Source organism: Rhinopithecus roxellana, chromosome 16 (assembly GCF_007565055.1).
Source record: "Rhinopithecus roxellana isolate Shanxi Qingling chromosome 16, ASM756505v1, whole genome shotgun sequence".
Taxonomy (NCBI): domain Eukaryota; kingdom Metazoa; phylum Chordata; class Mammalia; order Primates; family Cercopithecidae; genus Rhinopithecus; species Rhinopithecus roxellana.
In genome coordinates, this window is record NC_044564.1 from 99,166,938 (window position 1) to 99,192,177 (window position 25,240).

Sequence of the window (25,240 nt, forward strand, 5' to 3'; positions counted from 1 at the left end):
ATGCCTGACCTACTTACATTTCTGCCTGGATTCTCAAACTCTCTCTCTCTCGCTCCTTCCTATAGACATAATTAAATCTCTAATTATAAAAACTCCCATGGCAATGTGATTTTCCTCCTTCCTCTCATGTATTCAAAACACCCTTGCTAAGGTCACTATGCCCTCAATGTCGAGAGATCCAGTAGAGATTTCTCAGCTGTTTCTGACACTTCTTAAAGTCCTGGCTTCCCTGGAGGCACGGTCACCTGATTCTTCCGTCCATGTCTCCAGTCATCTGTTTCTCACACTTCCTTTGTGATCTTCCGGACCTCCACCTGTCCCTAAGCAACGGTCTTCCTGAGTTCTATCCTCGATCCGCACCTTCTCTAACTCTGCGTTTTTCCTGTGTCGGGTTTGTCCTTGGGTTTTAGTTACTACTCACATGCTGGTGATGCTGAAGCAGCTATGTGGCCTATACCTTTCTCCAGAGTTTCAGAGCCGACCAGTGGGTACAGCTGCCACCTCCACATGTCCCGCAGTGCAGCATGTCCAGAACCGACATTAGCATCCCCCCTTAAGTTGGCAGTTGTGGTGGCACAACTGGAGGCTTCACCATGCACCAAATACCGGGCATTTGGTCTCCTAGTTTTCACATGTTTATCTTCCGTCCCTCTCTATCCTGGCACCACAGCCCTCACCCAGGTCCTGATCATCCATTGCTTTTTCTCTGGTTTTCCTTCTTTTGATCATGTCTTCTGCAGATTCAAACATCTACTCACAGTTGTTTTTTTTGAGACGGAGTCTCGCTGTCACCCAGGCTAGTGTACAGTGGCGCGATCTCGGCTCACTGCAACCTCCACCTCCCAAGTTCAAGCCATTCTCCTGCCTCAGCCTCCTGAGTAGCTGGAATTACAGGCGGCTGCCACCACGCCAGGCTAATTTTTGTATTTTTAGTAGAGACGGGGTTTCGCCATGTTGGTCAGGCTGGTCTCGGACTCCTGACCTTGGGTGATCCACCTGCCTTGGCCTCCTTAAGCGCTGGGATTACAGGTATGAGCCGCCGCACCCAGCCCATTTTTCTGTTGAGACAGAGTCTTGCTCTGTTGCCCAGGCTGGAGTGCAGTGGTTGTGATCTGGGCTCACTGCAATCTCCGCCTTCTGAGTTTGAATGATCCTCCCACCTCAGCCTCCCAAGTAGCTGGGATTACAGGCATGCGCCACCACACCCAGCTAATTTTTGAAATTTTAGTAGAGATGGGCTTTTGCCATGTTGGCCAGGCTGGTCTCGAACTCCTGGTCTCAAGTGATCTGCACGCCTCGGCCTCCCAAAGTGCTGGGATTACAGGCGTGAGCCACCGCGCCTGGCCAGGAGTCATCCTTTTAAAATATACCATCTGGCTCCCCCTACTTAAAACTCTGCAGTGCTTCTTTTCCTATCATCCCTCAGAATTAAGTTCAAGCTTCATAAGATGATTTTCAAGACCCTAGATCCGCAGTTCTCAACTTTTTGGTCTCAGAGCCCTTTATACTCTTAAACACTACTAAGGAGTCCAAAAAGCTTATGTGGATTATACCTATCAACATTTATTGTGTTAGAATTTTGGCCAGGTGCAGTGGCTCACACCTGTAATCCCAGCACTTTGGGAGGCCAAGAGTTTGAGACCAGCCTGGCCAACATGGAGAAACCATGTCTCTACTAAAAACACAAAAACTAGCTGGGTATAGTGGTGTGTGCCTGAGGCTGGGCTGGGAGGCTGAGGCATGAGAATTTTGAACCTGGGAAGTGGAGGTTGCAGTTAAGGCAAAATCATGTCACTGGTCACTGTACTCCAGCCTGGGTAACAGAGCGAGACTCTGTCTCAAAAACAAACAAAAAAACAAACAAACAAAAAGAAAATAAATGAAATTAAAACCGAGAAATTAAAAAATATATATTAATTCATTAAAATAATAAACCCATTACAAATTAACATATTTTAAAATGGAAAAACCCTTACATTTCCCCAAAGTTAAATAAGAGTGAGATGATGATGATGATTATTTTTTTGAGATGGAGTCTCGCTCTGTCGCCCAGGCTAGAGTGCAGTGGGCGGATCTCAGCTCACTGCAAGCTCTACCTCCCGGGTTTACGCCATTCTCCTGCCTCAGCCTCCCGAGTAGCTGGGACTACAGGCGCCCGCCACCTCGCCCGGCTAGTTTTTTGTATTTTTTAGTAGAGACGGGGTTTCACCGGGTTAGCCAGGATGGTCTCGATCTCCTGACCTTGTGATCCGCCCGTCTCGGCCTCCCAAAGTTCTGGGATTACAGGCTTGAGCCACCGCGCCCGGCCTATTATTATTTTTTTATTTTTCCTGAGACAGAGTCTCACTTTGTTGCCCAGAGTGCAGTGGCATGATCCTGACTCACTGCAACCTCCACCTCCTGGGTTCAAGCAATTCTCCTGCCTCAGCCTTCTGAGTAGCTGGGCTACAGCGGTGCACCACCAGGCCTGGCTAATTTTTGTATTTTTAGTAGAGATGGAGTTTCACCATGTTGGCCAGGCTGGTCTTATACTCCTGACCTCAGATGATCCATCTGCCTCGGCCTCTCAAAGTGTTGGGATTACAGGCATGAGCCACCGTACCAGCCTATTTTATGTTTTTGAAATCTCTTTAACATTTGGTTGAACAGAAAACAGCTGGATTATCCAATCTGATTCTGCATTTGATCTGCTGTGACATAGTTTTGGTTAAAGTAAATGAAGAAAGGCCAGCCTCACGCAGATATGTTTTTGGAAAAGTGAGGCATGTTTTAATGTTCTTCTTTGTAAATATTCCTCTTTGATACTACACTGAACTTGATAAATGGTATTTTCTTAAAGATTAGTTGCAATGTGGAATATAAACCTCATTAATAAACTTTTTTGTATTCTGTTACATTAAAATCTATTGGTCTGTCTTACATTTTGAATCTTTCCCCTTGCCTGATTTTGTAACATCATGCAGTAGTCTGGAAAATATTGACTGAGTGATGCTGATCTTCCAAATGTTGGTATATTTCATTTTACAATATTGAAAAAAAATCACATTCATTAATATCACCACTGATATCGGAAGTCTTTAAGCAATGAGAAGCCAAGCTCAGTGATGGAAATTTTCCAAAACTCTAATTTTCACCTGAAAGTTTGAACTTCATCATTGGCAATAAATACTATCACTTGTTCTCCTTGAAGTGCTAGACGGACTTCCTTCATTTTCAAGAAAAGGTCTGCCCAATATTCATTTGAATAACCATAGTTTGTCAGTTGTTCTTTCAAGTTATAATAATGTTCCATGAAACAAACAGCTGGTTCAGCCTGCAATTCGAATAATTAAACAAATGCTATTCCTTGAGACAAGTACCCTACTTCTGAATGCAGCAGAAATGCTTCCGTGTACTTCAGGAAATAAATAAAGAACAATGGCTTATGAGGGCCTTTTGACACTTCAATTCATGTGTAAGCTGTTCTAGTAAAATACCACATGGCGTTTCAATAACCAATTATTGGTTGAGGTTTATTCTTCAGCTCTTAGAGAAGTAGATAAGAAACAAGTTCTACATCTGGAAATTTCCTCCTTGGAAGGACTTAAAGTCTATGACAAGCTTGAGTTTGCAAGTACTCTATGGGAGGCTAAATTACTACAAATGAAACCTCATCTATCCAGAATCATTGGAGTGGAGAGCTAGGGTAACCTTTGTGCAAAAAGCCTTTTTCCATTTTAAGCATTCAAATTCCATATTACACACCTTCCTTCTGCATTAGAGTATAAAAAATACTGTTTTATCACTTTCTTCTAAGTACTGAACATGATGATTCTCCCAGGGTTGCAAAAGGCTCTGTGTTGTGTCACAAAATTGGGATTACAGGCATGAGCCACTGTACAAAATTGCTCCATACTACAATGTTTACTGAGTTTTTGGAATGCTCTTTAATAGTTTTTGTTTAGTTTTATTTTTGGTCAACTCTTGTTAGCTTTCACTTCCCACTGTCTTTATTATTTAAGTTCTGTCATTCTCTTTCCCCTCTTTTAATATTCTGCATTTTATATCCTTTAGGAAGAGAAACCAGATAACCTAGCAAAGATGAAATTTGTTTAAAAAATAAGACTTTATACACTCTGAGTCAGGGCTAGGGTTATTCTTCCTTCAAGAAAGCACAGATGTTGGCTGGGTACAGTGGCTCATGCTTGTAATCCCAGCAATTTGGGAGGCCAAGATGAGAGAATTGCTTGAGGCTAGGAGTTCAAGGCCAGCCTGGTCAACATAGGTAGACCCCCATCTCTATTAACAACAATAACAACAAAAAAAAAAACCCCTCAAAAAACAAACAAACAAAAAAAAAAAAAAAAAAAGAAAACACAGACGTTTAAGTGCCTTGGCTTTGTGTCAGGGGCAGAGGGAAGACTGTGGACCTCTGTTCCATTTACAGATAACTTTGGACAAGTGATGTAGCTTCTTTGAGCCCCGGTTAACTCACTGATAAAATGGGAATATTATCTGTCTCACAAGTTGTTGTTAGGACTACATAATCCTAAGAGGAAGTCCAACAATCTTAGAAAGATGTAACAAGTGTAGATACAACCTCACAGAGTTGCAAGAATTAAGTAATGCGTACAAAGGACTTGGAACACTGTCTGATGGGGGAGGTTCCCCTTGCTTCCCTTTTCACCTTCACTCTCAGACAAGCAAACTTTTCCTATAAAGGGCCAGATAGTAAATACTTTAGGTTTTATGGACCAAGAGATAAAATTGAGGGTACTTTGTAGATACATAAGAAGAGAGAAAAAAAAATTCCACATTTTGTATTGACAAAATTCAAAATTTAATCATCAAATACATTTTTGGGTAATACAGATCTACTAATAAGTAGTTTTTTTTTTTTTTTTTTTTCTCCTTTGGTTGAGGGAATAACATTTCACCTAAATGGGATCCAAAATTAGTGTTCTCTATCATCACATCAATGCAAATGTTTATCTGTAAAATCTATTCTTGCCTGATAGGCAATACAAAAACAGGTGGTGGGCTAGATTTGGCCAGTGGGCCACAGTTTGCCAATTCCTGCTGGAAAAGGTCTCTCTCGCTCCTTTCCTTTTTCTTGGTTCATCCCATATCATTGGTAACTGATACTTTGAGTGTACTTAGTTCTCTGTGCAGATTTGGGTTTCCTTCTGGTATTTTTCCCCTCCAGACCTTCACTTCTCACAGTGTAAGGTTTAGTGGCAACAAATTACTTCAAATTTTGATTGCCTGAAATGCCATTATTTCACCTTCCTTTCTGAAGGATATTTTCACTGAACATAGGATTCTAAGTTGACAGACTTTTTTCTTTTAGCACTTTAGAGGTGTCATTCTATTGTCTTCTGGATTGCATTATTTCTAATGAGAAGTCAGCAACCATTCTTATCTTGGTTTCTCTATGTAATATGTCTTCTTTCTTCTGCTGCTTTTAAGATTTTTGTCTTTATCACTGGTTCTTAGCAGTTTGATTATAATGTGCCTTGGTGTAGTTTTCTTTAAATTTATCATGCTTAGCTTTCACTGGGCTTCCAAGATTGCTGGTTTGATATTTTTAATCAAATCTGGAATAGTTTTTCCCCTCCATCACCAGGACTACAATTGCATATATGTTAGAACACTTGCTATGACTCCAAAGGCTCTCATCTCTTCATCCATTTTTTCTCTGTGCCTTGAATAGTTGTTTCTATTGTTCTGTCACAGAGTTCACTGTGGCAGATTCTGAAATGGCTCCTAATAATCCTACCTTCTGCTTTTCACGCCCTTGTGTAATGCCCTTGTCTTGTTTGTGGACTGGACCTAGTGACTTGCTTCTAATGAATAATACAGCAGAAGTGTTGGGATGTCACTTCTGAGAATAAGTTATAGAAAACTGTAACTATTCCTTGCTAGCACTCTCTCACTCTTGATTACTTTGATGAAGCCAGCTCCATCATGTAAGCTTCTCTTTGGAGAACTGAGGGTGTTCCCAAGGAAGTAAACTCTGCCAGCAACCACTCAGTGAGCTTGGAAGACCTTGTCCGAATGAAATCCTGAGATGACTGCAGTCCCAGCTGACAGCTTGATTGCAGCCTTTTGAGAGACCCCAAGCCAGAGGACTCAGTTAAGCTGTGGGATACCTGACCCACCAAACTGTAAGACAGTAAATGTTATTGCTGTTTTAAGCCCCTATGTTTTGGGGCAATTTGTTTTGTGGCAATAGATAAGTAATGCACTGATCTTTTTTCATCATCATCCTAATCTGCTCCCATTCAGTGAATTTTTTTTTTTTTTTTTTTTTTTTTTGAGACACAGTCTCACTCTGCTGTCCAGGCTGGAGTACAGTGGTGTGATCTTGGCTCACTGCAATCTCTGCCTCCTGGGTTCAAGCGATTCTCCTGCCTCAGCCTCATGAGTAGCTGGGATTACAGGCATGTGCCACCAGGCCTGGCTAATTTTTGCATTTTTAGTAGACAGGGTTTCACCATGTTGGCCAGGCTAGTCTCAAACTCCTAACCTCAGGTGATCTACCCACCTCAGCCTCCCAAAGTGCTGGGATTATAGGCATGAGCCACTGTGCCTGGCCCATTTAATGAATTTTTTGATTCAGGTATTGTATTTCTCAGCTCTAGAATTTTCATTTGGTTCTTTTTCAGTTTTAATTTTTCTTCTTTTTGAGTTCTTCTTTAAGTCCCTGAACATATTTATAATAGCGATTTTAAGGCACTTCTCTGTGAATTCTATCACCTCTGACTCTTCTGGTTCTATTTTTATTGATTGTTTCCTTGGTTATGAGACACAGTTTTCTGCTTCTTTGCATGTCTAGTAATTTTTAAGTGAATGTTGGACACTATCAATATTACACTGTAGGTGTCTGCATTGTGCTGTCCTTTAGAGTACTGGGCTTTGTTCTGGTAGAAGCTAATTTATTTGTGGATCCGTTTGATCCTTTCAAGATTCCTTTTAAGGTTTTGGCAAGGATTAGAGCAGTCTTTAGTCTATGGCTAATTTAGTCCTATTCCTAAGATACGGCCTTCCTGGAATCACTATTAAATGTCCTGGATGCTGCACTCTGGTTAGCCAGAACTCTAGTTTATAGTTCCCCAGTAGTTGCGTGCCCAGCCTTGCAAGGTCCCACTGCAGACATGCATAGTTTAGTACACAGTGAAAGATTCAAGGGGCTCTTTCTAGAGCCCTTTCTTCCTTCCATACTCTACACTGCAAATTTCAGTTGATTTAGCCTCCTCCACCTCTTATCTCTGTCTTCCAGCTCAGTGAGACTGTCATACTTTCCTTGGGGTCTCTCTTCCTGCAAAACTCTGGAGAAAAGCTGAGGTGATCATCAGTTTCACCTCTTTTGTTACCTTTCTCTCAGGGATCACAGTCCTGAACTGCATATTTTCTAATGTCCAAAAGCGGTTTTTTATATCTTGTTCAGTTTTCTAATCACTTATGATAGAAAGGCTAATCTGGTAGCAGTTACCATGTGTTGGAAGTTGCATATGGAGTCTTGTAAGCAATACACATTTTGATTTTCATGAAACTATGGCTTACTTTTTCCATGTCTAAGAGAATAACTTAAAATCTAAGCTCTCCATTTATTTATTATGAAAACACAATTTGGAGCTTGGCAGGAGGCAAGGGAAAACAGATTATCCCCATCATTTATCCAGCTGAGAAATCTTTCACACAGAATTTTTCAGTAGGGAACAGCCCCTGCCCTTACCCTCTTCTCAATTAGGATCTCTTCTGATATTAAAATCAAGAAAGAATGAACTTGAGAAAATGGTAATCAAAATCTAGGAAAACGCAAATATACACAAATTGTTCATTTTACCTAAGCAATTGTTTTGTTACGATGGGTCCATAAAGCCCAAGTCAACAATTAAGTGAAAACTTAATAGCAAAAAGGAGGCTTCTCCCAGGAGGAAAACAAAAGGTGGTACCCTCAAAATGTTTTCTACTCTAACAAACATCAATATTCCAATCAACACAAGCAAATTTTCTTTCTTGTTTATTAATACATCCGAGGGAAAAATGAAGAAAATTTACAGAGAATGTAAGAAAACTCACTGAGTATCTCAGCACCAACCAATTTTCCTCGTAGACATTCTTACACATTCTGTAAACATACCCATAACACCCCCTACAAGCAACTCGAGTGCCTGATGACAGACACGGGAGATGTGCTCTTCTTATCAACTGTCCGGGGCCACAGTAGAATCCTCTGACTCCTACATTCAGAGTGTTGACCCTTCCAGGGCCCACTGTATCAAAACACCTTTTCTTCTAGGAACTACAGGCAAGCACGTTGGTACCATCTATCATACGCTGAGGGTAAGTAGCAATAGTTTAAGAGTAAGATGTTGGGTTTCCCTTGTCCTACAACTGTGAGAAGTTCTCCACTGTGCCCCCATACCCCTTTTTGAAGAGCCACACTTGCTCTAGGCTGATTCCAAATTCCAGAGGCACTTTTCAACGCTCACTGTGCCTAGGCAGAATTAGAGAAAGTCATCAAGCACTGGTGATGACTGGACAGAAGCTGCTGGATTTCTGGAGGATGCAGGGAGCGTAAATAAATAGGCATGCCTAGTGCACAAGTCAGATGTCAGCTCATGATAACCACGTCAGTCAATGGGACACACGTTGGCTTGGCTGAGTTCTCAGAGGCCTGGCCAATGCTATCCAACTCCGGCAAACTGTTCCCTGAAAGCACAGTGATTTGCGTGTTTAACAGCAGATTGCAGCTTGAGGTTACTGGAAACCAAACTGGGTCAGAGAACCTAAGACGACAGTTCAACATCAGATGACACAAGCTGGCTGTCTGCTTACGGTTTTTCTCCATCTTTATCCTGTGGTGCACTCTAAAGTCTTTCCCTCCCACACACTTGGAAAAATTGCGGTGGTCCCCTCGGTTGCCTAAACCCATCTCCCCGGCACTCCCTTGTTTTGGAAGGAGATGAGAAATAAATCAAAATGCACTAAGCAGCACTTCCACAGGCACTCGCCTCCTTCATTGAATGTGCACCTCATCAATCACACTATTGTCTGCTTGAAAGGCGAGCCTTGTAAATGTCATATCCACTCAGGCCCAAGGAGAGGCGCATCCAAATGCAGCAAGGAGTTTTAATTGGATAGTGTAATTAAACTAAAAAACCCCAGCAGACTTCCTTTGACAGGATAGATGAAGACCCCTTTTAATAGGGCTAGGAAACATATCTGTTAAAAGGATGAGGCACTGCCTGCTCCTGATTGTGCTCCAGAGTACTCTTATGAAAAGGCAATTCAATAACTGGGGCATTAATATGTGAGAGTCCGTTGTGTTCTGTAATCAGGCAGTACTTACTGTATTTGATCTGGAACTTACGAAATAAGTCCTTGTTAGAGAATAAAAACACCACATAACTTGTCCACCTAATGTCTGGAGTGCCTGGATCTCCTGGGAGTGGACAGAGCCTGAGGAAGGGCTATAGCCTTCCTGGGCTGCAGCTCCAGTTATACTGGGGTATAACTGCAGGTGCCTCACCTACTGGGCCCTCAGTGCACCAGCCGGGCCACCTTGGGGCTGTAGCTCTTTCATCCAAAGGTAATTAAAGTCATCCTCATTCTTCTTTCACACATTTTGTGAGAGCATCTCAAGAATATGACAAAATTCCTGGTTATCTCCTCCCTTAGGAACTAGAATGCCTATCACAGGAGAGAGAGAGAGAGAGTATGAGTGAGCGAGCGAGAGCACACACCCGTGTGTTCTCTGCTAGAACTACCCATGTCAAATAGGGGGAAAGAAATCAGGTGGCGAGGATCCGATGGATAGGCTGGGGTGTGCCCAGGGTGATTTTAGTAACAAGCATGAATCCTTCCGCCACAGTCTCCCTGCTCTTCTTTGTTGGGGGTGGGGTGGGGGTAGAGGATGCACATACTGGCACATTCTGCCACACAAATACATGTGAGGCCTGCAGCTCTATAAACAAGTAACAAAATCAGTGAGAACATGTGAAGAAGTTTGTATCTTCACAAGGCTGTCTTACAAGTGGCCCATGACAATCCCTCGCAGCTGGAGTGCCAGTTTAGGGAACCCAGCATCTGGGTGGATCAAGACAGCCTCTGAGCTGGGGCTAAGGTGGGATGCAGAGGTGAGATTTCAGACCAGCCCATCTATAGCTTTCCAAAAAACAGCTTTGCTTTGTTTACATAAACCTTGAAGTCAGTTTCCCTGAGCCCTCAGGGTTTGTTTGATGACTGACTGCTTTTACTCTTCATAAAGCCTGTTTGGAGCTGTTTGCAAACCTATGAACATTCTTAATACTGGTCTTTCACTATGGGTTGATGAACCCATTAAAAACATGTAAGTGAATATGTGTAATCTAGGAAAACTGGATACTGAATTAAACCATCAAATACCCTGAGTTTAAATGAAAACTACATAAAAGCATTTCAGCCATCAATTTGGCTATCACTTCTAGCCAGTATGAATTCTGCTGGAAAAGCTATTTTCGTGCAGATGTGGAATTCAACGGGAAAGACTGACTCGTGTACCAACATCAATCAAAATGTCGACTTCCCTGGCAGCTCTCAACAGTAAGGCAGGTTCAAAGGTCACAGGATAAAGAAAAAGCCAAGCTCTGGTTCAGCTCTAATATCTCCTCGGTAGAAGTCTTGCAAAAGTACCCCCTTCTGTATTAGCCTTGCTTTCATTAATCTTCTTGCCATCTTCTTTAACTAGTCATGCAGAACCGCTCGATAGCAAGACGTATAATGGGGAAGGCCCTGTGCCTATTACCGCGTTAACATTCTCTTAAGCCCCAGTGCAACAATGGAACGGGAAGGCAAAGGAAATCTGCGACTGCAGGGTGCAGTGCAGGCAATTCAATTACAGCCTGGGCTTACCTATGTCCTTCTGACCTATAAAACACAAGAGGCCTTTGTGTCTAACTGGCTTGGCCATTAAGGTTGCTGAAGATCACAACAATGCTGATCTTTTCTATTTAAGCTAAATCAATGTGGACAAATCATTATTCAGTAGCTTTAATTTAATTAGTAAATTAAATACACTACTTTACAGATCTTGTCAAGTACTTATGAAAAGAAAGATTCATTTAAGTGGTAGGTCACAAATAAGCCCAGCTCATTTAACTCATAGCCTTAACTGAATCTCATCTCAAATATCCAGCAGGTTCCAGTCACTAGGGTTTACCAGTCTCCTGCAGTTGTGGTTAACTCTTAACCCCAAAGAGTTCCTATCTTGCATCCAAATGGTGTTTTGGACAAAAAGCAAAACAAAACAAAACAAGAAATCCCCTAACATAACCAGCATGAACAGAATCAGATTTCCTTTGAATTATACTATTCCAAGAGAATGTAATCAGGTTACCTCTATTATGTTGCTTCCTTAAGATTTTATATGATCTATACTTAATTGAGATACAGCGCTCTTTTCAGCTATAAAGATGACAGCTACTTTATTAAGGTTTAAATCTGATTTCTTAATGATAGGCTGCTTCCTTTAAAGACTCTAAACCTGCACAACCTTCTTATGATGAAACCAGATCTGACATGGCTGAGTCCGGTTCTGAAACACAGCCTGAGTGTCTCTGATGGGTACCAGCTTCACAGAAAGGTCCCTTGCTTTTGTTTCAGGGTAGGAATGTGAGGCTAGTGCTTCAAAAGAGCATTCGAAGCCTGTGTCTAGAACCAGACATGGTGGAGCATGCCTGTATTCCCAGCTACTCGGTGGGTTGAGGCGGGAGGATCGCTTGAGCCCAGGAGTTTGAGTCCAGCCTGGGCAACATAGTGAGACCCTGTCTCATTTAAAAAAAAAAAAAAAAAAAAAAAAAAAAAAAAAAAAAAAAGCCTGTATCTAGATGTATATAAGGATGGAAAATTATTTCCCTAAGAAAATTTAAACATGGTAGTTTCTGATGTGGAAACATTCTCCTCTTGTACGTGTTGTATAGATCCTTGACCCATTATAATAAATTAAAACCAATTCACCTTTTAGGGGCTTATGACATCTTTCAAAATATCAAAATCTGACAGAGGGAATCACTAATTTCAATAATGGCAGCATGATTTTTTTCTCCTTAAATCTAGAAAGGCAGGATTTATTCTTAATTTCTCAAGGCTTGTGATACACAGATTTTCTCAAATAACTCTTTTAAGAATCCAAATTTACATGTACAATTTTTTAGGCATGTATCTATTTAGTCATTAAGTTCAAGTCCTTAAACACTCACAGGGACAGAGCAATAAATCTTTCCTCTGAGACCCTAGCCTAAGAGGCAGAAGTCGACAGGAATGGAAAGAGAGCCACAGAACTGCTGTTTACGAAGCTCTGCTTCTGAGCCTGGGTCTCTCCGGTCCCGCAATATGTGTAATTATGTATTTCCATGCAGCCCCTCAAATGCTCAGTCTCTTTGCCAAGTCAGCTATTCACACACTTTTTGGATATGGCATCAATGAAACTTGAGTTCTATGCTTTATGACGGCCAAATTAATGGTTTGACAGCGGCTTTCTCCATAAACACTGCACACTGGCCACAGCCGAAGGTTTTAAAAACCATTTCTTTTCTGTTCAAAATTCTGACAAACATGTCTCAAGTAAGACTGCGGACAACTTCATTATCCTCCCTACACTTAATGTCTTTTTGTAAAGAAAGCTGTTTAATAACACATCTGCTCTGTTTTCACAACTAAATTATTCCAGTTGGTCACACGTTCCAGTCTTCGGCAAGACACTTGTGTTACCAGAGATAAAAACATGAAAAAGGAAATATATTGCAGAAATCAAAAACCTTATCTACTTCTAGACTCTCTCTCTCTGCCATAATTCATTCAAGAAGGCCCCAAGAATAATTTTTGATGTAAACTCAGCTACAAGCATATATCACTATGCTGATAAAGATCACAGGCTAAACTTATGAAATATAGTGACTTTCATTTCTTTAGTGATGTTAAAATAACTTTTTTCTAAGGTTCAACAGACACAAAAGATAAAAAGGGTTACCATTAATCCTTTAAATAATAAAGAAACAGAAGACACCCCACAGATTAATTCTATGGTCTGAGGATGAACTTGTTAGATTGAGTCACTGAATTAATTTGATGAAGATACTGGAAATCATAAAACACATAGCATCAAGCTGATTCATTTAAAACATCTTTGTTTGGGCACTTTACAACATAAATTATGTGGAATAACTTTTGGATTCTAAATTCTGGCTTCATTAAGTTCAGTTTTCAATTAACAAACATTCAGTGAGGACAACTCTGCAGGCTCTGTGCTAGGGAGTGAGGACACAGAAGCCAGTTCTTGAGTCAGTTTCGTACGGAGATGGAGGTGGGAGGGACGGGGGAGCCTTCAATAGATAAATGCAGAACAAAGGGGTATTCCTAGAGGCATGTGCAAACTCCTGGGGGCAAAGTGAACAGAGAGAGCCTGACACTGGAACTGGGTCTTGAAAAATGAGCAGGCTGAGTACGGGGAGGTGGAAATGTTTGTAAGTTAGAAAGGGGTCACGTTTGAAAGGCATATTCCAGGCAGTGGGAACAGCACAGAATGCATCGTGTGCAAGTAGTTACAGTGACCACAGCCCAAATGTGAGATGGGAAACTATGGGCTATCAGGCTAGCGTGGTCAGCTGCTTGTCAATGTCTGCAAAGGTTATGCTGAACAGTCTGCATTTTATTCTGTAAGCCTATTTCACATTTTTTTTCTGGCTGAGAGTGGTGGCTCACGTCTGTAATCCCAGGACTTTGGGAGACTGAGGTAGGAGGATGGCCTGAGGCCAGGAGCTCAAGAACAGCCTGGGCAACATAGCAAGACTTTGTGTCTACAACTAAGTAGAGTTCCTTTGGTTCAAGGGGAGACCTTATGCCCAGTCCTCCCCAACCTCCCTCCGTACCCTTGAGGTCCCTCTGAGATGCTAGAGTTCTGAGGAACACGGTTTAAAAAGCACTGCCATAGGGGAGAGGGACTTAGGCAGTGTTTTACTGATGCAGTGAGCCTCTGTTAAGGAAAAAACCTGAATCCTGCATCTAGTTCTTTCCCTAACCTTTCCACTCTAGCTTATCCCTTTATGCAACACAGAAGTGATTACCTTTCATTTCTCAGAGACATGGAGAATTTATAAAATGTTACTTTTCAAAGCATCCTCAGTTCTTGGAGAGAAAGATGCTAGAACAATGACATCTTTATTGGCCGACAAGGTGAAGTGAGCAGGATTAGGAAGAAGATGTTTATCCAAAGGCAGAGGGAATCCAGCAACCTTGAGGCAAGGCCCCCCAGCAGCAGGCACTTTTCTCACAGCCTCTTGCAGGGTTGGAGGCCTCACTGGGATGACAGGAATGGCAGGAAGGGAGTGGAATGGCCTTCCTCCTTCCCCCGTGTCCCTCTATGTTCTCCCTTTTTGCCAAGCTGTAGGCGAATGAGTTGAACATGTAGTCCAGCAGAGTTTGACAAAAAATTAAACACCCACCCATAAATGAAGCAATGTGGCATGTGCCCAGTCTATCAGCTCCCTTTAGGCTCCTGCTTAGTCAGTGTTATCTCAAAAACTTGAATTGTATTATAAACACTTGCTGGCCTTTACATTTCTCATTGTTCCTTTTGAGCAAATAATTCCTTATAACATCTGTTCTCAAATTTAGTGAATGTTGGACACAGGGAATTAATAAAAACTAGATGCTCAGTCTGTACTCCAAGTTACTGAATCACAGTCTACTAGGGTGAGCCCTAGGTAACTAACTGCATTTTAAACAGGCTTTGCAGATAATGCTTGTCTGTACCAGACTTTTAGAACCATTATCTTTTTTTTTTTTTGAGACGAGTCTCGCTCTGTCGCCCAGGCTGGAGTGCAGTGGCCGGATCTCAGCTCACTGCAAACTCCGCCTCCCTTGTTTACGCTATTCTCCTGCCTCAGCCTCCCGAGTAGCTGGGACTACAGGCGCCCGCCACCTCGCCCGGCTAGTTTTTTGTATTTTTTAGTAGAGACGGGGTTTCACCGCATTAGCCAGGATGGTCTCGATCTCCTGACCTCGTGATCCGCCCGTCTCGGCCTCCCAAAGTGCTGGGATTACAGGCTTGAGCCACCGCGCCCAGCCTAGAACCATTATCTTATAGTGTTCTCTAGGTAACTAATGAACCCTTACATAGTTTAAAATTTTTTTCTTTCACAGAGGAATTTCCGTGTGATCTATGTGCCCTTTCTGCCCCTTGACAGGACTGGAGTCCTAAAAATGATTAAGTGATTAATCTAAATGCTACACCCAATTACTTAACTGCAAAAGTATAATATGCCAAAATACATAACTGGACTGTATCTACTTTGATAATTTAAGCGGAGGAATGCCAGGCCAGCAGTGATCTCTTCTGTCGGACCAGGCAAGAGTTTAATTATGAGCTAGTAGGTCATGCAGCTGCCAATAATCTGGGGGGTGCGGACACTTCCGGCATGATGGATATATCTAAATCTAGGCGTTTGCCGCCTTGGGAAATCCCCAGCTTCCCTCCATCTCACAGGGAAGGAAGGCAGATCCAGGTCTGACTGGTCAAGTCCCCCAAATGGTAAAGGGAAGGGAGCACAAAGTAAAATGAGGGCTCTGGAGAGTGCAAATTCCCAGCAGAAATCTGGCCCTATGCCCCCAGCTCCCAGGGCTGGGCTGCTGAGGTCAGGAGGTGGACTGCGAGGTTCTCTGCTGCCATCCAGACCGAACAGGATGGGGGCACGTGTCAGGCTCTGGGCACCATAATACAATCCCGTTTGATTAAAAGAAATTTCTGGTAATGAATTAAAACAGACCCAAGGAAAAAAGGACACGGTGGCAATATATCCTCCTGGCACCCAGCACACAGAAGGGAAGAGAGGGAAAGAGAGAAAGGAGACATAAATAAAAGGGACTACTCACTGGGGCTTTTTTCTTCAGCAAGGTCACAGGCACAGAGCAGATCAGAATCGATTGAGATGGGTTTCTGCTTAATCCAAAACTTAGTGCTGGCTTTCTGATTCGTAACAGGGTCTATCTCTACTTTGTCTCCAGAGATACCTGTAAGCCAAGGGGAGGACAAAAAAGAAACCACAAGAAGTAGAAGGTGTAAGTGACTGTAGGGCAATCATTTGACCTGTTTTATACATCCGAAATTGCATGAATATGAGCTCTTTCTTAGGGCTTTGGGGAATGCCACGGGCTTCCTGAGACAAACATAAGGACACTCCAAATGGCACACACAAGTTGCACAGTCTGGTTTCCTGGGTGGGTGAGTTGAGGGTGGGGGAGCCTCCCCAAACGATATGAGAAGGTATTAAGAAACAAGCCTTCTTAGATATAACATGGATCCAACACAGAGAGGCTATTTATAGCCATACATTATCTCTATATTGTAAAGAAATAACTATCAGGTTTATTTAAAAAACAGTTTTGATTGATGCTCTGAGTTGTTGTTCTCATTTAAGAAGATCTGGGGTGGACAGATAAATCTGTAACATCCCTATGTTTAAATAGCTAAGCTACCAATGAACAGCTTCTGATCTGAAACAACCTTATACACTACAAATAGGGGAATAAAATAACTCTTCCTTTCTGTGACACTAAATAATTACCCAATCTATATTTAAGGGAAGTCACGAGAGGATTAAAAGGTCCCTTACATAAAACCTTTCAAGTTCAAGTCTTGGAGCCTGGCTTCAGGCTGCAGAGGTCACTGCCCCCCTGCTGAGGGAGACACTCAGCATTGGGTGTGAGCTTTACGCAACAAAGACTTTATAACAGGAATCCAGAATGCTCAATGCTGGCACTTCAGATTTCATTTTTAGAGCTTAGAAGACAACATGTTGTACAGTGATTGGGAATAAAGGTGTTTGCAGAACAAAGGAAATGCCAGGTACGGGAGGGGCCCTGGAATAAGTGTGGAAATGCACAGGAACTGCTTTTCTGGTACTACAGAGGAGTACATGCTCAGCCCGACACACACCATCTAGGCTAGATGTGCTCTTTTTCATCTTTCGCTGAAAATTACGGAATCTGTTCATGAAGTGAGACAAAAACCTTTAACATGCCTTCTACAGTGGGCCCCATATGGAACCTTAAAAGTAATTAATTTTTAGGCCATAGTTTAAAGGTCAGGGTCAAAGTGGAAAAAAAGCAAAATGAAGATATAAGAAATAATTAAAATAACCAAATGTACATAGTAAAACGGAAAAGACATAGTTAACATATTTCATCCTACGAATCACACTCAAATTTTTGAACAAAATGTGAGAAAACTTAGTAAGCCAAAAGCAGCAGCAGATAAAAGAAACAGTTCAAATAACCTCCTCCCAAAATAAAACACACACATACACCCCAACTACAGTTTGACAGCAAATTTAAAATTGAAAAAACAAATACAAACAAAATCCTAGTGATCAGGTCCGCTACACTCTTCATTCATTTGTATTTTATTTTATGAATAAATAAATCCCAAATGCCAGCTAGACAAAGGCAGAAGACTGTGTGCAGAGAGACTACAGTCGAGGCTCCTACGCTGTCTCCAGGGGAGACAATGCAGAGATGGCTGCTGTACCTGGTCAGTATGTGTGGTCTTTGGTAAAGATGAACAATTGGTATTTTTTACTAATCGAATGCTGGAATTTGTCGTTAGACCTATTTCAGGAACACCATATTTCAATTAGGCATAATGTCGTAAGTCCAGCTGACTCTGGACGCTCAGATCTAGATAATTTCAGGAGGGTGAGAATGTATCAGGAGACCAATTTTATTACATTTCAGTTAAAATAGATTACGACTACCCAGTTACACTCTTGCCTCCAATTTGGTCATTAATTGTTAAAGATCTGGACATTTCTATAGTTCCCTGAAAGAAGTATCGAAGCCATGGTTGTCGGTTGTGTGTGTGTGTGTGTGTGTGTGTGTGTGTGTTCCCCTTCTACTTCTTATTTTGACATTTATAAAAGTCAAAATGAGCAGAGCAGAATAAATGTGCATATCTCTTATGTGAAAATAAACTATGCTCCACATCCTTCTCTCAGAAAGAATGGGGAAAAAAAATCATCACCAGAGACATGGTTTTAAAATTTTGTTCTATGGTCCTGCAATTCTTGAAGCCGTAGTCAGTCAATACTGTTAATGTACCTTGTTAATTTGATAGGATTTGTCAGGTAACTCCACTGGAAAATTATATAAAACTGTTCCAGATGAAAAGATGATAGTGACATGAATTAAAGTGATAGAACAATAGTGGAATATAAACCAGAAATGACACCCAAAGTGGCTGTTGATTTATTGCTGTACTGAGTTTGCTTCTGGGCTCCCATGTATATTAGTGCTACAAATCTGGGTCCATTTAGCAGAGGGATGCTCATACATACATCACCAGCTCCTGCTCCAAGCCAAGGTCACTCCCCATTGCATCAATCTTTTCAGCAGAGCCTACTTCACAAAGCAGGACTTTTGTAACCATCTCAGATGTAACAGACTCTCGTCCTCTTTCATCTTTCTTTTATCATGTAAAGTACACTTTAACTTCTATTATTTTTATCTGCAAATTGTTACCGTATAGTTCATCCATTACCAGCAGTATCTCTGCATCAATTGCCTAAGCTCTGCACAGCCACAGAACACTTTCCCAATGCCGCCCTTTCCTGGGGTTATTGTGCAGTTACTGTTCACAGAGGGGAACCCCAAGACCAGGGCTTGGGGATGAAGATGTGGGAGATGAAAGCAATAGGTTCAAGATGGGCAGACAGGTGGAATATCATTTAAACAATTGGTGTGTTCCAAAAAAGTTGCATGTGAATCAGATTTTTTTCTGAATCGAATCACATTTTCCCACTGACTTCTAGTTCCAGAGCTACTTTATCTTCATTTTAGATTGATCTGTAATTGGCAGGGGCTCCCAACACTTAGTTTTAAGTTTCTCTGCCCTGTAGGCTTTCAGTCAAGTAGTTAATGATCTGTAAAACACTCGCCTGCCTAGAGGAGTCACTAAAGGAACCTGAAGGGGAATCTTTCCTGATGGGAAAAATCCTTTTGTACATTAAATAATCTTACCCTCTTAATACCTGTGTAAGTCTCAGCTTCTTAAGGCAGCGCAGGCAGCACCGCAGCCCCCTACCTGCTCCTGCTACCACATGGCAGTCCTCAGCCTGAGGCAGTCCACGGGAGGAGCCCTCTTCCTGAGCACCCCCAGGAAGAGAACACACCTACTGCAGAAGAGAGAGAGGAGGCCTAGAATCCAGCCTGGAGGCAAACAGAGGCCTCTCTGTCCTTAGCTTCAGAGCCCTTGGTAGTCTTCTTGGTTACAAGGAGGAGTTAGCTTGGTGGAGGGGAGATCAGTGAGGAGGCAGGTGACACAGCCCAGACCAGGGGCAGGGACATTTGTGGCTGGGGTGCAGTGGGGATGAGCATATTAAAGACAAAAGCACTTGGAGTAGGCAAATGACTGCGAGCACTGTGTGAGGGAGAAGGGAGTCAGAGAGGTTCCTGGGGCATCGCCGCGGTGATGAGGGGTGGGGGAAGAGGTTGTGGAAGCCAGGCTACTGGGGTCACAAGTGTGGAAGTTGGGTAGTACCCCACTTGTCGTTGCCACTTCTCTATGCTAAGGGGAGTGAGTGGGCTGTAGGCAGAAGCAGCACTGTCTCCCTGTGACAGCAGAACACCGGGAGAAGGCTGCTGCATGCACGGTCCCTGTGGCTCAGACTCCTTAAGGCAAAGGCCTAGGTAAAGACCAAAGGTGCAACCCTGGTGGGCTCACTGCTGTTTCTGCTTTAGCTGGCTCGGGCACCAGGGATCATTCAGTACAATTTCCTCCTTAGGCCCAACAGGCATGATGCTAGTTATAGACACCATTAACTGAGCACCTCCAGTATTAACATAACAGCTAACATTAACTGTCATCAACAATGTGCCAGCATGGTTAGAAATCCACTGTGTGCACGGACTCAAATCTCTTAATAACCTCATGAAGTAGGCTACTATGTTCATCCTACTCTACTGACAAGGAAACAGAAACACAGGGAGGTTAAGTAACTTGCCCAAGATCACCCAGCTGGTAAGTGGCAAAGCTGCAATTTGAACTCAGGAAGTCTGGTTCCAGAATGTGCCCCTCAGCCACTACACTATTCTGCAAGAACTGTGCCAAATGTTTCACATAACATATCCCAGGAGAGGGGAAGGTGCTTGCCTAGGTCAGGGAGCATCTACGTGGAACAGCCACTGTTCAGACCCAGAGCTACCTGGGTCTCAAGTCCTGGTTCTTTCTGCTGCTCTGCACAGCCTCAGCTGTGAGTCAGAAGATGTATTAGTAATAAGGAGCTCTGCCCAAGCAGTCCCCCATCTCCTCTCAATTTTCACCAAGGAACAAATAAATGTTCACAAATGCCAATAAATGCATACATCTATTTTTTGTCCATACATGGCAAATTGGAGCATGAAATCCAATCAATATTCATTCTGACCACCGAGCATAGTTTTGATATCCTCAGCTAAAGTTTTTGCATAGTCATTTAAGGAATGGCAGAGGCACTCCTTAGTGTCAGGTGTGCACTGTTTTAAGTAATTCAAATTATAAATCTATTTCCAAGGAAATAAGAGAAACTGGCCGGGCGCGGTGGCTCAAGCCTGTAATCCCAGCACTTTGGGAGGCCGAGACGGGTGGATCACGAGGTCAGGAGATCGAGACCATCCTGGCTAACACGGTGAAACCCCGTCTCTACTAAAAATACAAAAAAACTAGCCGGGCGAAGTGGCGGGCGCCTGTAGTCCCAGCTACTCGGGAGGCTGAGGCAGGAGAAGGGCGTAAACCCGGGAGGCGGAGCTTGCAGTGAGCTGAGATCCGGCCACTGCACTCCAGCCCCGGCGACAGAGTGAGACTCTGCCTCAAAAAAAAAAAAAAAAAAAAAAAAAAAAAAAAAAAAAAAAAAAAAGAAATAAGAGAAACTAGCTTTTGTTACATTCACATTTCTCCAACTTAAGTGGCCAATAACAGAGGAATAATTGATCCAACAATGACGAAATACAACATAACCATGAAAAGTCTTGACTCAAAAAATCCTTCTAACACAATAGTAAGTGAAAAGGACACGAAAAACATTTATAAAAAAAGATATGAAAAGGATGTGCTCCAAAACCTGGCACCAGTGGGCAACTCTGGTTAGTAGAATTATATCCTTTCCTTTTCTGTATTTTTTCCAAAATAAACATTTCACCAAAAATAAAAACAAACATCACTTGAAAAGCTGACACTTTTTGATTTCCACTTCAGAATTCAGTATCCTTTCTTGACTGTTAAAATGTGAGGAAGGATAAGTATGCTGAAGTCTTGAAATGGTGAAGTGATCCTTAATGAAAGAATGCTTCCTTCTAACAGTTCTTTAGCAGAACTTTTTTTTTTTTTTTTTTTTTTTTTTTTTTTTAGCAGAATTTCTCTAGCAGAACTTCTAGCAGTTTAGTGGTATGCCAGGGGCTGTGCTGCTGGGAAGGGCTCATGAGCTACACTACACCCAACCTGGTGCCCCTCTCAAAAGTGGAGCCCAGCAGGCTTCTTTCCAGTTCTGGCAGGTGGGGAAAAAGAGAACACGGGGGCTGGCCGGGAGCAGCCAGGGTCAGCCCCTTCTCCTGGAAACAAGGGAGGCAGTTTGTCTCCCTTACCAGCTCTCTCCCCTAACCACTTATCCACAGCCATCCGTCATGACCTTTTCATGCTCCCACTTCTGACAGCTTCCAGATACAGTGAGTCAAACTTCACTGGAAGCAAACTATCACACCAACTGTCAAAGGCAGAAAACATTGCCTGATTGCTGTCCTACATCAACGCCAGCATATAAATCCTTCCTTAACAAGACAGCTCAAAATAAACAAAAACGCAACTCTAATGTGTATACAGCTCTCTGGGGAAACTATTTGTGCAAGCCTTTAGAGTTATCACAAGGAGACCCTTGTCTGCTTTAACTAACCAAGGTTTCCATAAAAGGAGATTAGCACTGCATAGCATCTTTTTCTAACACAGCCTGAGCGCCCACTCTGGGTAGCCCCCACACTAGGTCCTTTTGTGCACAGCGGCTTATTGAGAGCTTAGAATACCTCTAATCAGCAAGGCACTATTATCCCATCTTACATTTGAAGGCAGCACTAGAGGGGGCTTAGGGATAGGAACCCTGGAGTCAGAAAGTCCTCTGTTCAAATGTCAGCTTTCCTACTTCCTAACTACGTGACTTTGGAAAAATTTCTATAAAATGGAGATGATAATAGATACCTCATGTGCTTGTTGTGAGGATTAGGTGAAATAAGGCATGACAAGGACTTGGCATTATGCCTGTTACACAGCTAGCGACGAATATTACTCCTTCTAACGATTATTATCAGAAGTCAGGCACTGGGTTAAGGATGTGACACAGACTCAGTGATGAGGGTCGAGTCTGGGGAGCTCAGGGAGCCACAAGAGGGAGGTGAATAAAGGACCTGCCTGGCCCTAGGATTGGAAGCGAGAAGAATCTTCCCTGGGACCTTCTCTGCATTCCAGCCTTGGGAGCACCAGGATCCAGCTGGGGAGACCAATGCCTTCATCCCCACAAATCCCCGCAGTAACCTCCCACTACCAAGTGTCATTGGGCATTTCTCTTCCCCACAACCTCCAAGAGTTCAATTCGAATCAGGAAGAATGTTCTCAGACCTGGAGTTGTGGAAACGTGTGTGCTAGGGAATCCTCATCCTACCGGCTCTCCAGGCCACCAATTTGGAGGCCCTGATTGTGCTGGCACATCCCCACTGGTGTTATCCTGGGCAAAGTCACTGCTCCCTTGGAGAGCCTGAGAATCCTCCTTTGTAAAATGGGGGTAACAACAGTACCAACTCCCTGGGTGTCATGAGATGGAATGGCATAAGTACATAAAAACTTAGCACACATTGGCACATAAGAGCTCAATTATCACTCAGATTTTTATTAAAGATGAACCTCAGAAAGATGAAATGGTATACTAGCCTATGGTGAATCAAATTAGTAAACTGGAGAGCTTGGTGGTTCAAGTCCAGGTCCAGCTGTCTGGTGAGTTCTGACTTGCCAGCTGTTTCCTATTGTCCCAGAGGAGACTGCTTGACTCTTGGGAGGTACAACCTCCCCTATGGTACTCTTAAAATACCACCTTAAAAAAGCTAAAACACCACTTTGGCAAACATTAAGGCATTTAGCATTCCATGTCTTAGTGTATTTCCTGTTATTGTTTATTTGCTCAGACATCATAAGCTGTGGTTCATTCATTAATTTCCTACAGCTTTGAATCTAAGGCTACAAACGTCCCACTGCTGTTAAATCCTGGAGCAGCTTTTTATACAATTCTTCACTCCTCTCGTCTTCAGGTTACCTAGAGCCCATGAAAGCCTGGAAAAGCCCCTAGGGAGTGACACTGAACAACTCTTCGCCAGAGTGGATTTTGCTGAATACACACAGCCAATCGATAGCATCCACAGAGCAGTCAGGGAAGTCTTTGAAACTTGTCTGAATTTACACACAAGATCAGACACACAGGCTGTTTGGGCTTAATGAGACCTTAGAGATCACCTAGTCTGGGGTTTTCATTCTCCATATGAAGAAATTGAGGCTCAGGGCTGGGACATGACTTGTCTGATGTCACCCATTAATGACAGAGCTATAACCATAATTCATCTCCCCACACTACCAGGCCAGGGCTTAAACAGACCAGCTCACCTGCCATGCAGGAGTACTGCATATTCACACACCGATCAAATGCATTACAATAAAAAAGCGCTCTCTCCAGCAATTTAAGGCACCCAAAATAGATGACAAAACCATATTTCAGGTCACAACTAAAATGAAACCCAGTAGAGCTTTACTTTCTTGAGATCAAGTGGGAGTTCTAGGCCCCAGGATCACTGGTTTCATTCAAAGGACTAACCATTCTGAAACGGTTTAGAACCACAGCTAAAAGCTGCCAATTCCAATATGTGGTCAGTAAGAGACTCAGTGACAAGTCCAAGCATACCTGACTAGACTGTTAGGTTTGGCATGCAAACCAAGGAGTGGCCTGGACACGAACGAATGCAGAGCAGCAGTCAGCACAGGACACAGCACCAGGGCAGAGCTTATGAAATGAGACCTGGTACTGTTTAATCCCAGAAAGACCTGACCTTGGATGAGTGCTAAGTTCTCTCTGCAGAGAAGGCGTTTACAAAGATTCTGCACTAGGACAGTTAGATCACCACACTAAATACTCTGTCAGTAAATGGATACCTCGGGTGAGCCTATGAAGTTGGCTAGGAAGCAGTAGGCCCTAAGAGAATTTACAGTATCACTTGTAGAGTGGGGAAAACCTGATCGTCCCCATGTTCAGGCCCTGCTGAGCTGTTGGAGCTCAGGTGCCAAAGATGAGGAAGTGATCAAAGGAGCACAGAACTCTGGATGAACTCTCATGAATCTGACTCCCATTAATTCCATCATGCCAGTGCTTCTCAACTTCTTCCAATTCTCAATTCTTTCTCAGCCATCTGAGGAACCTGACACATTGTCATTAATAACCCTGGACTACTCCACAGGAATTCTCAAAAGGGTGGCTCTGGGAGCAGGGAGATAGAGGAAGATACGCCTCAGAAAAAGCCCCCAGTGTTTCCAATATTCCCAGTTAGGTGATTTTTCCCCAAGCCAATCACTACATTTAGTGCAAAAGTGGTAACGGAGCTTTCTGGAGGCAGTCTTGATAGCATGCATCCTCTGCCTCATCACTTCATTAGTATAAGTCAATTCCAAAGTTTGGTTCAGGAAATGCTGTCACAATAGGGATGGAACAATCATTTAATATCAGAATTGCCATCTTCAAGTTACTCAGTGGACCCAGGGATTTCTGAGTTAAATGTGACGCACGCCTCCTTCTGTTCGTGTCTTGGAATGGAGAGAGGCACCTCCTTAGCGTTCAATGGGGAAGTGAAATGGAAACATGGAAGATCAATCCACTTCCTAAGAACATGCACATTCAGATTATGTGATTACTTGAACTGTACTCCACAGGTACCTCACTGGAAACTAACAAGGAAAAATATCTTATTCATGCGGCCACCCAGAACCATGTTTAGCCTGAGAGTGAGCCTGAGGAGTGAGGCAGTCCAGGTCACTGCTGCTGCTTCCACTCACTCTTGTGCTATTACCGTGTTTCTTAAGTTTGCATGTTGTATACTCAAAAATAACACTGTAATAAAGTCTTCCTTTGAGTGCCGGCCTGTGGTTATTGACTAGTGGGTTAAATAATAA

General features: G+C 42.8%; 1 protein-coding gene across 1 annotated transcript in view; it reads right to left on the reverse strand.

Moving 5' to 3' along the window:
• The window catches only part of MAPKAP1 (MAPK associated protein 1), a 279,446-nt gene that overhangs the window by 14,007 nt on the left and 240,199 nt on the right, over positions 1-25,240 (reverse strand). Inside the window, 1 exon segment of the mRNA XM_010365871.2 lies at positions 15,895-16,032. Within this exon segment, the coding sequence (XP_010364173.1) occupies positions 15,895-16,032 (138 nt within the window).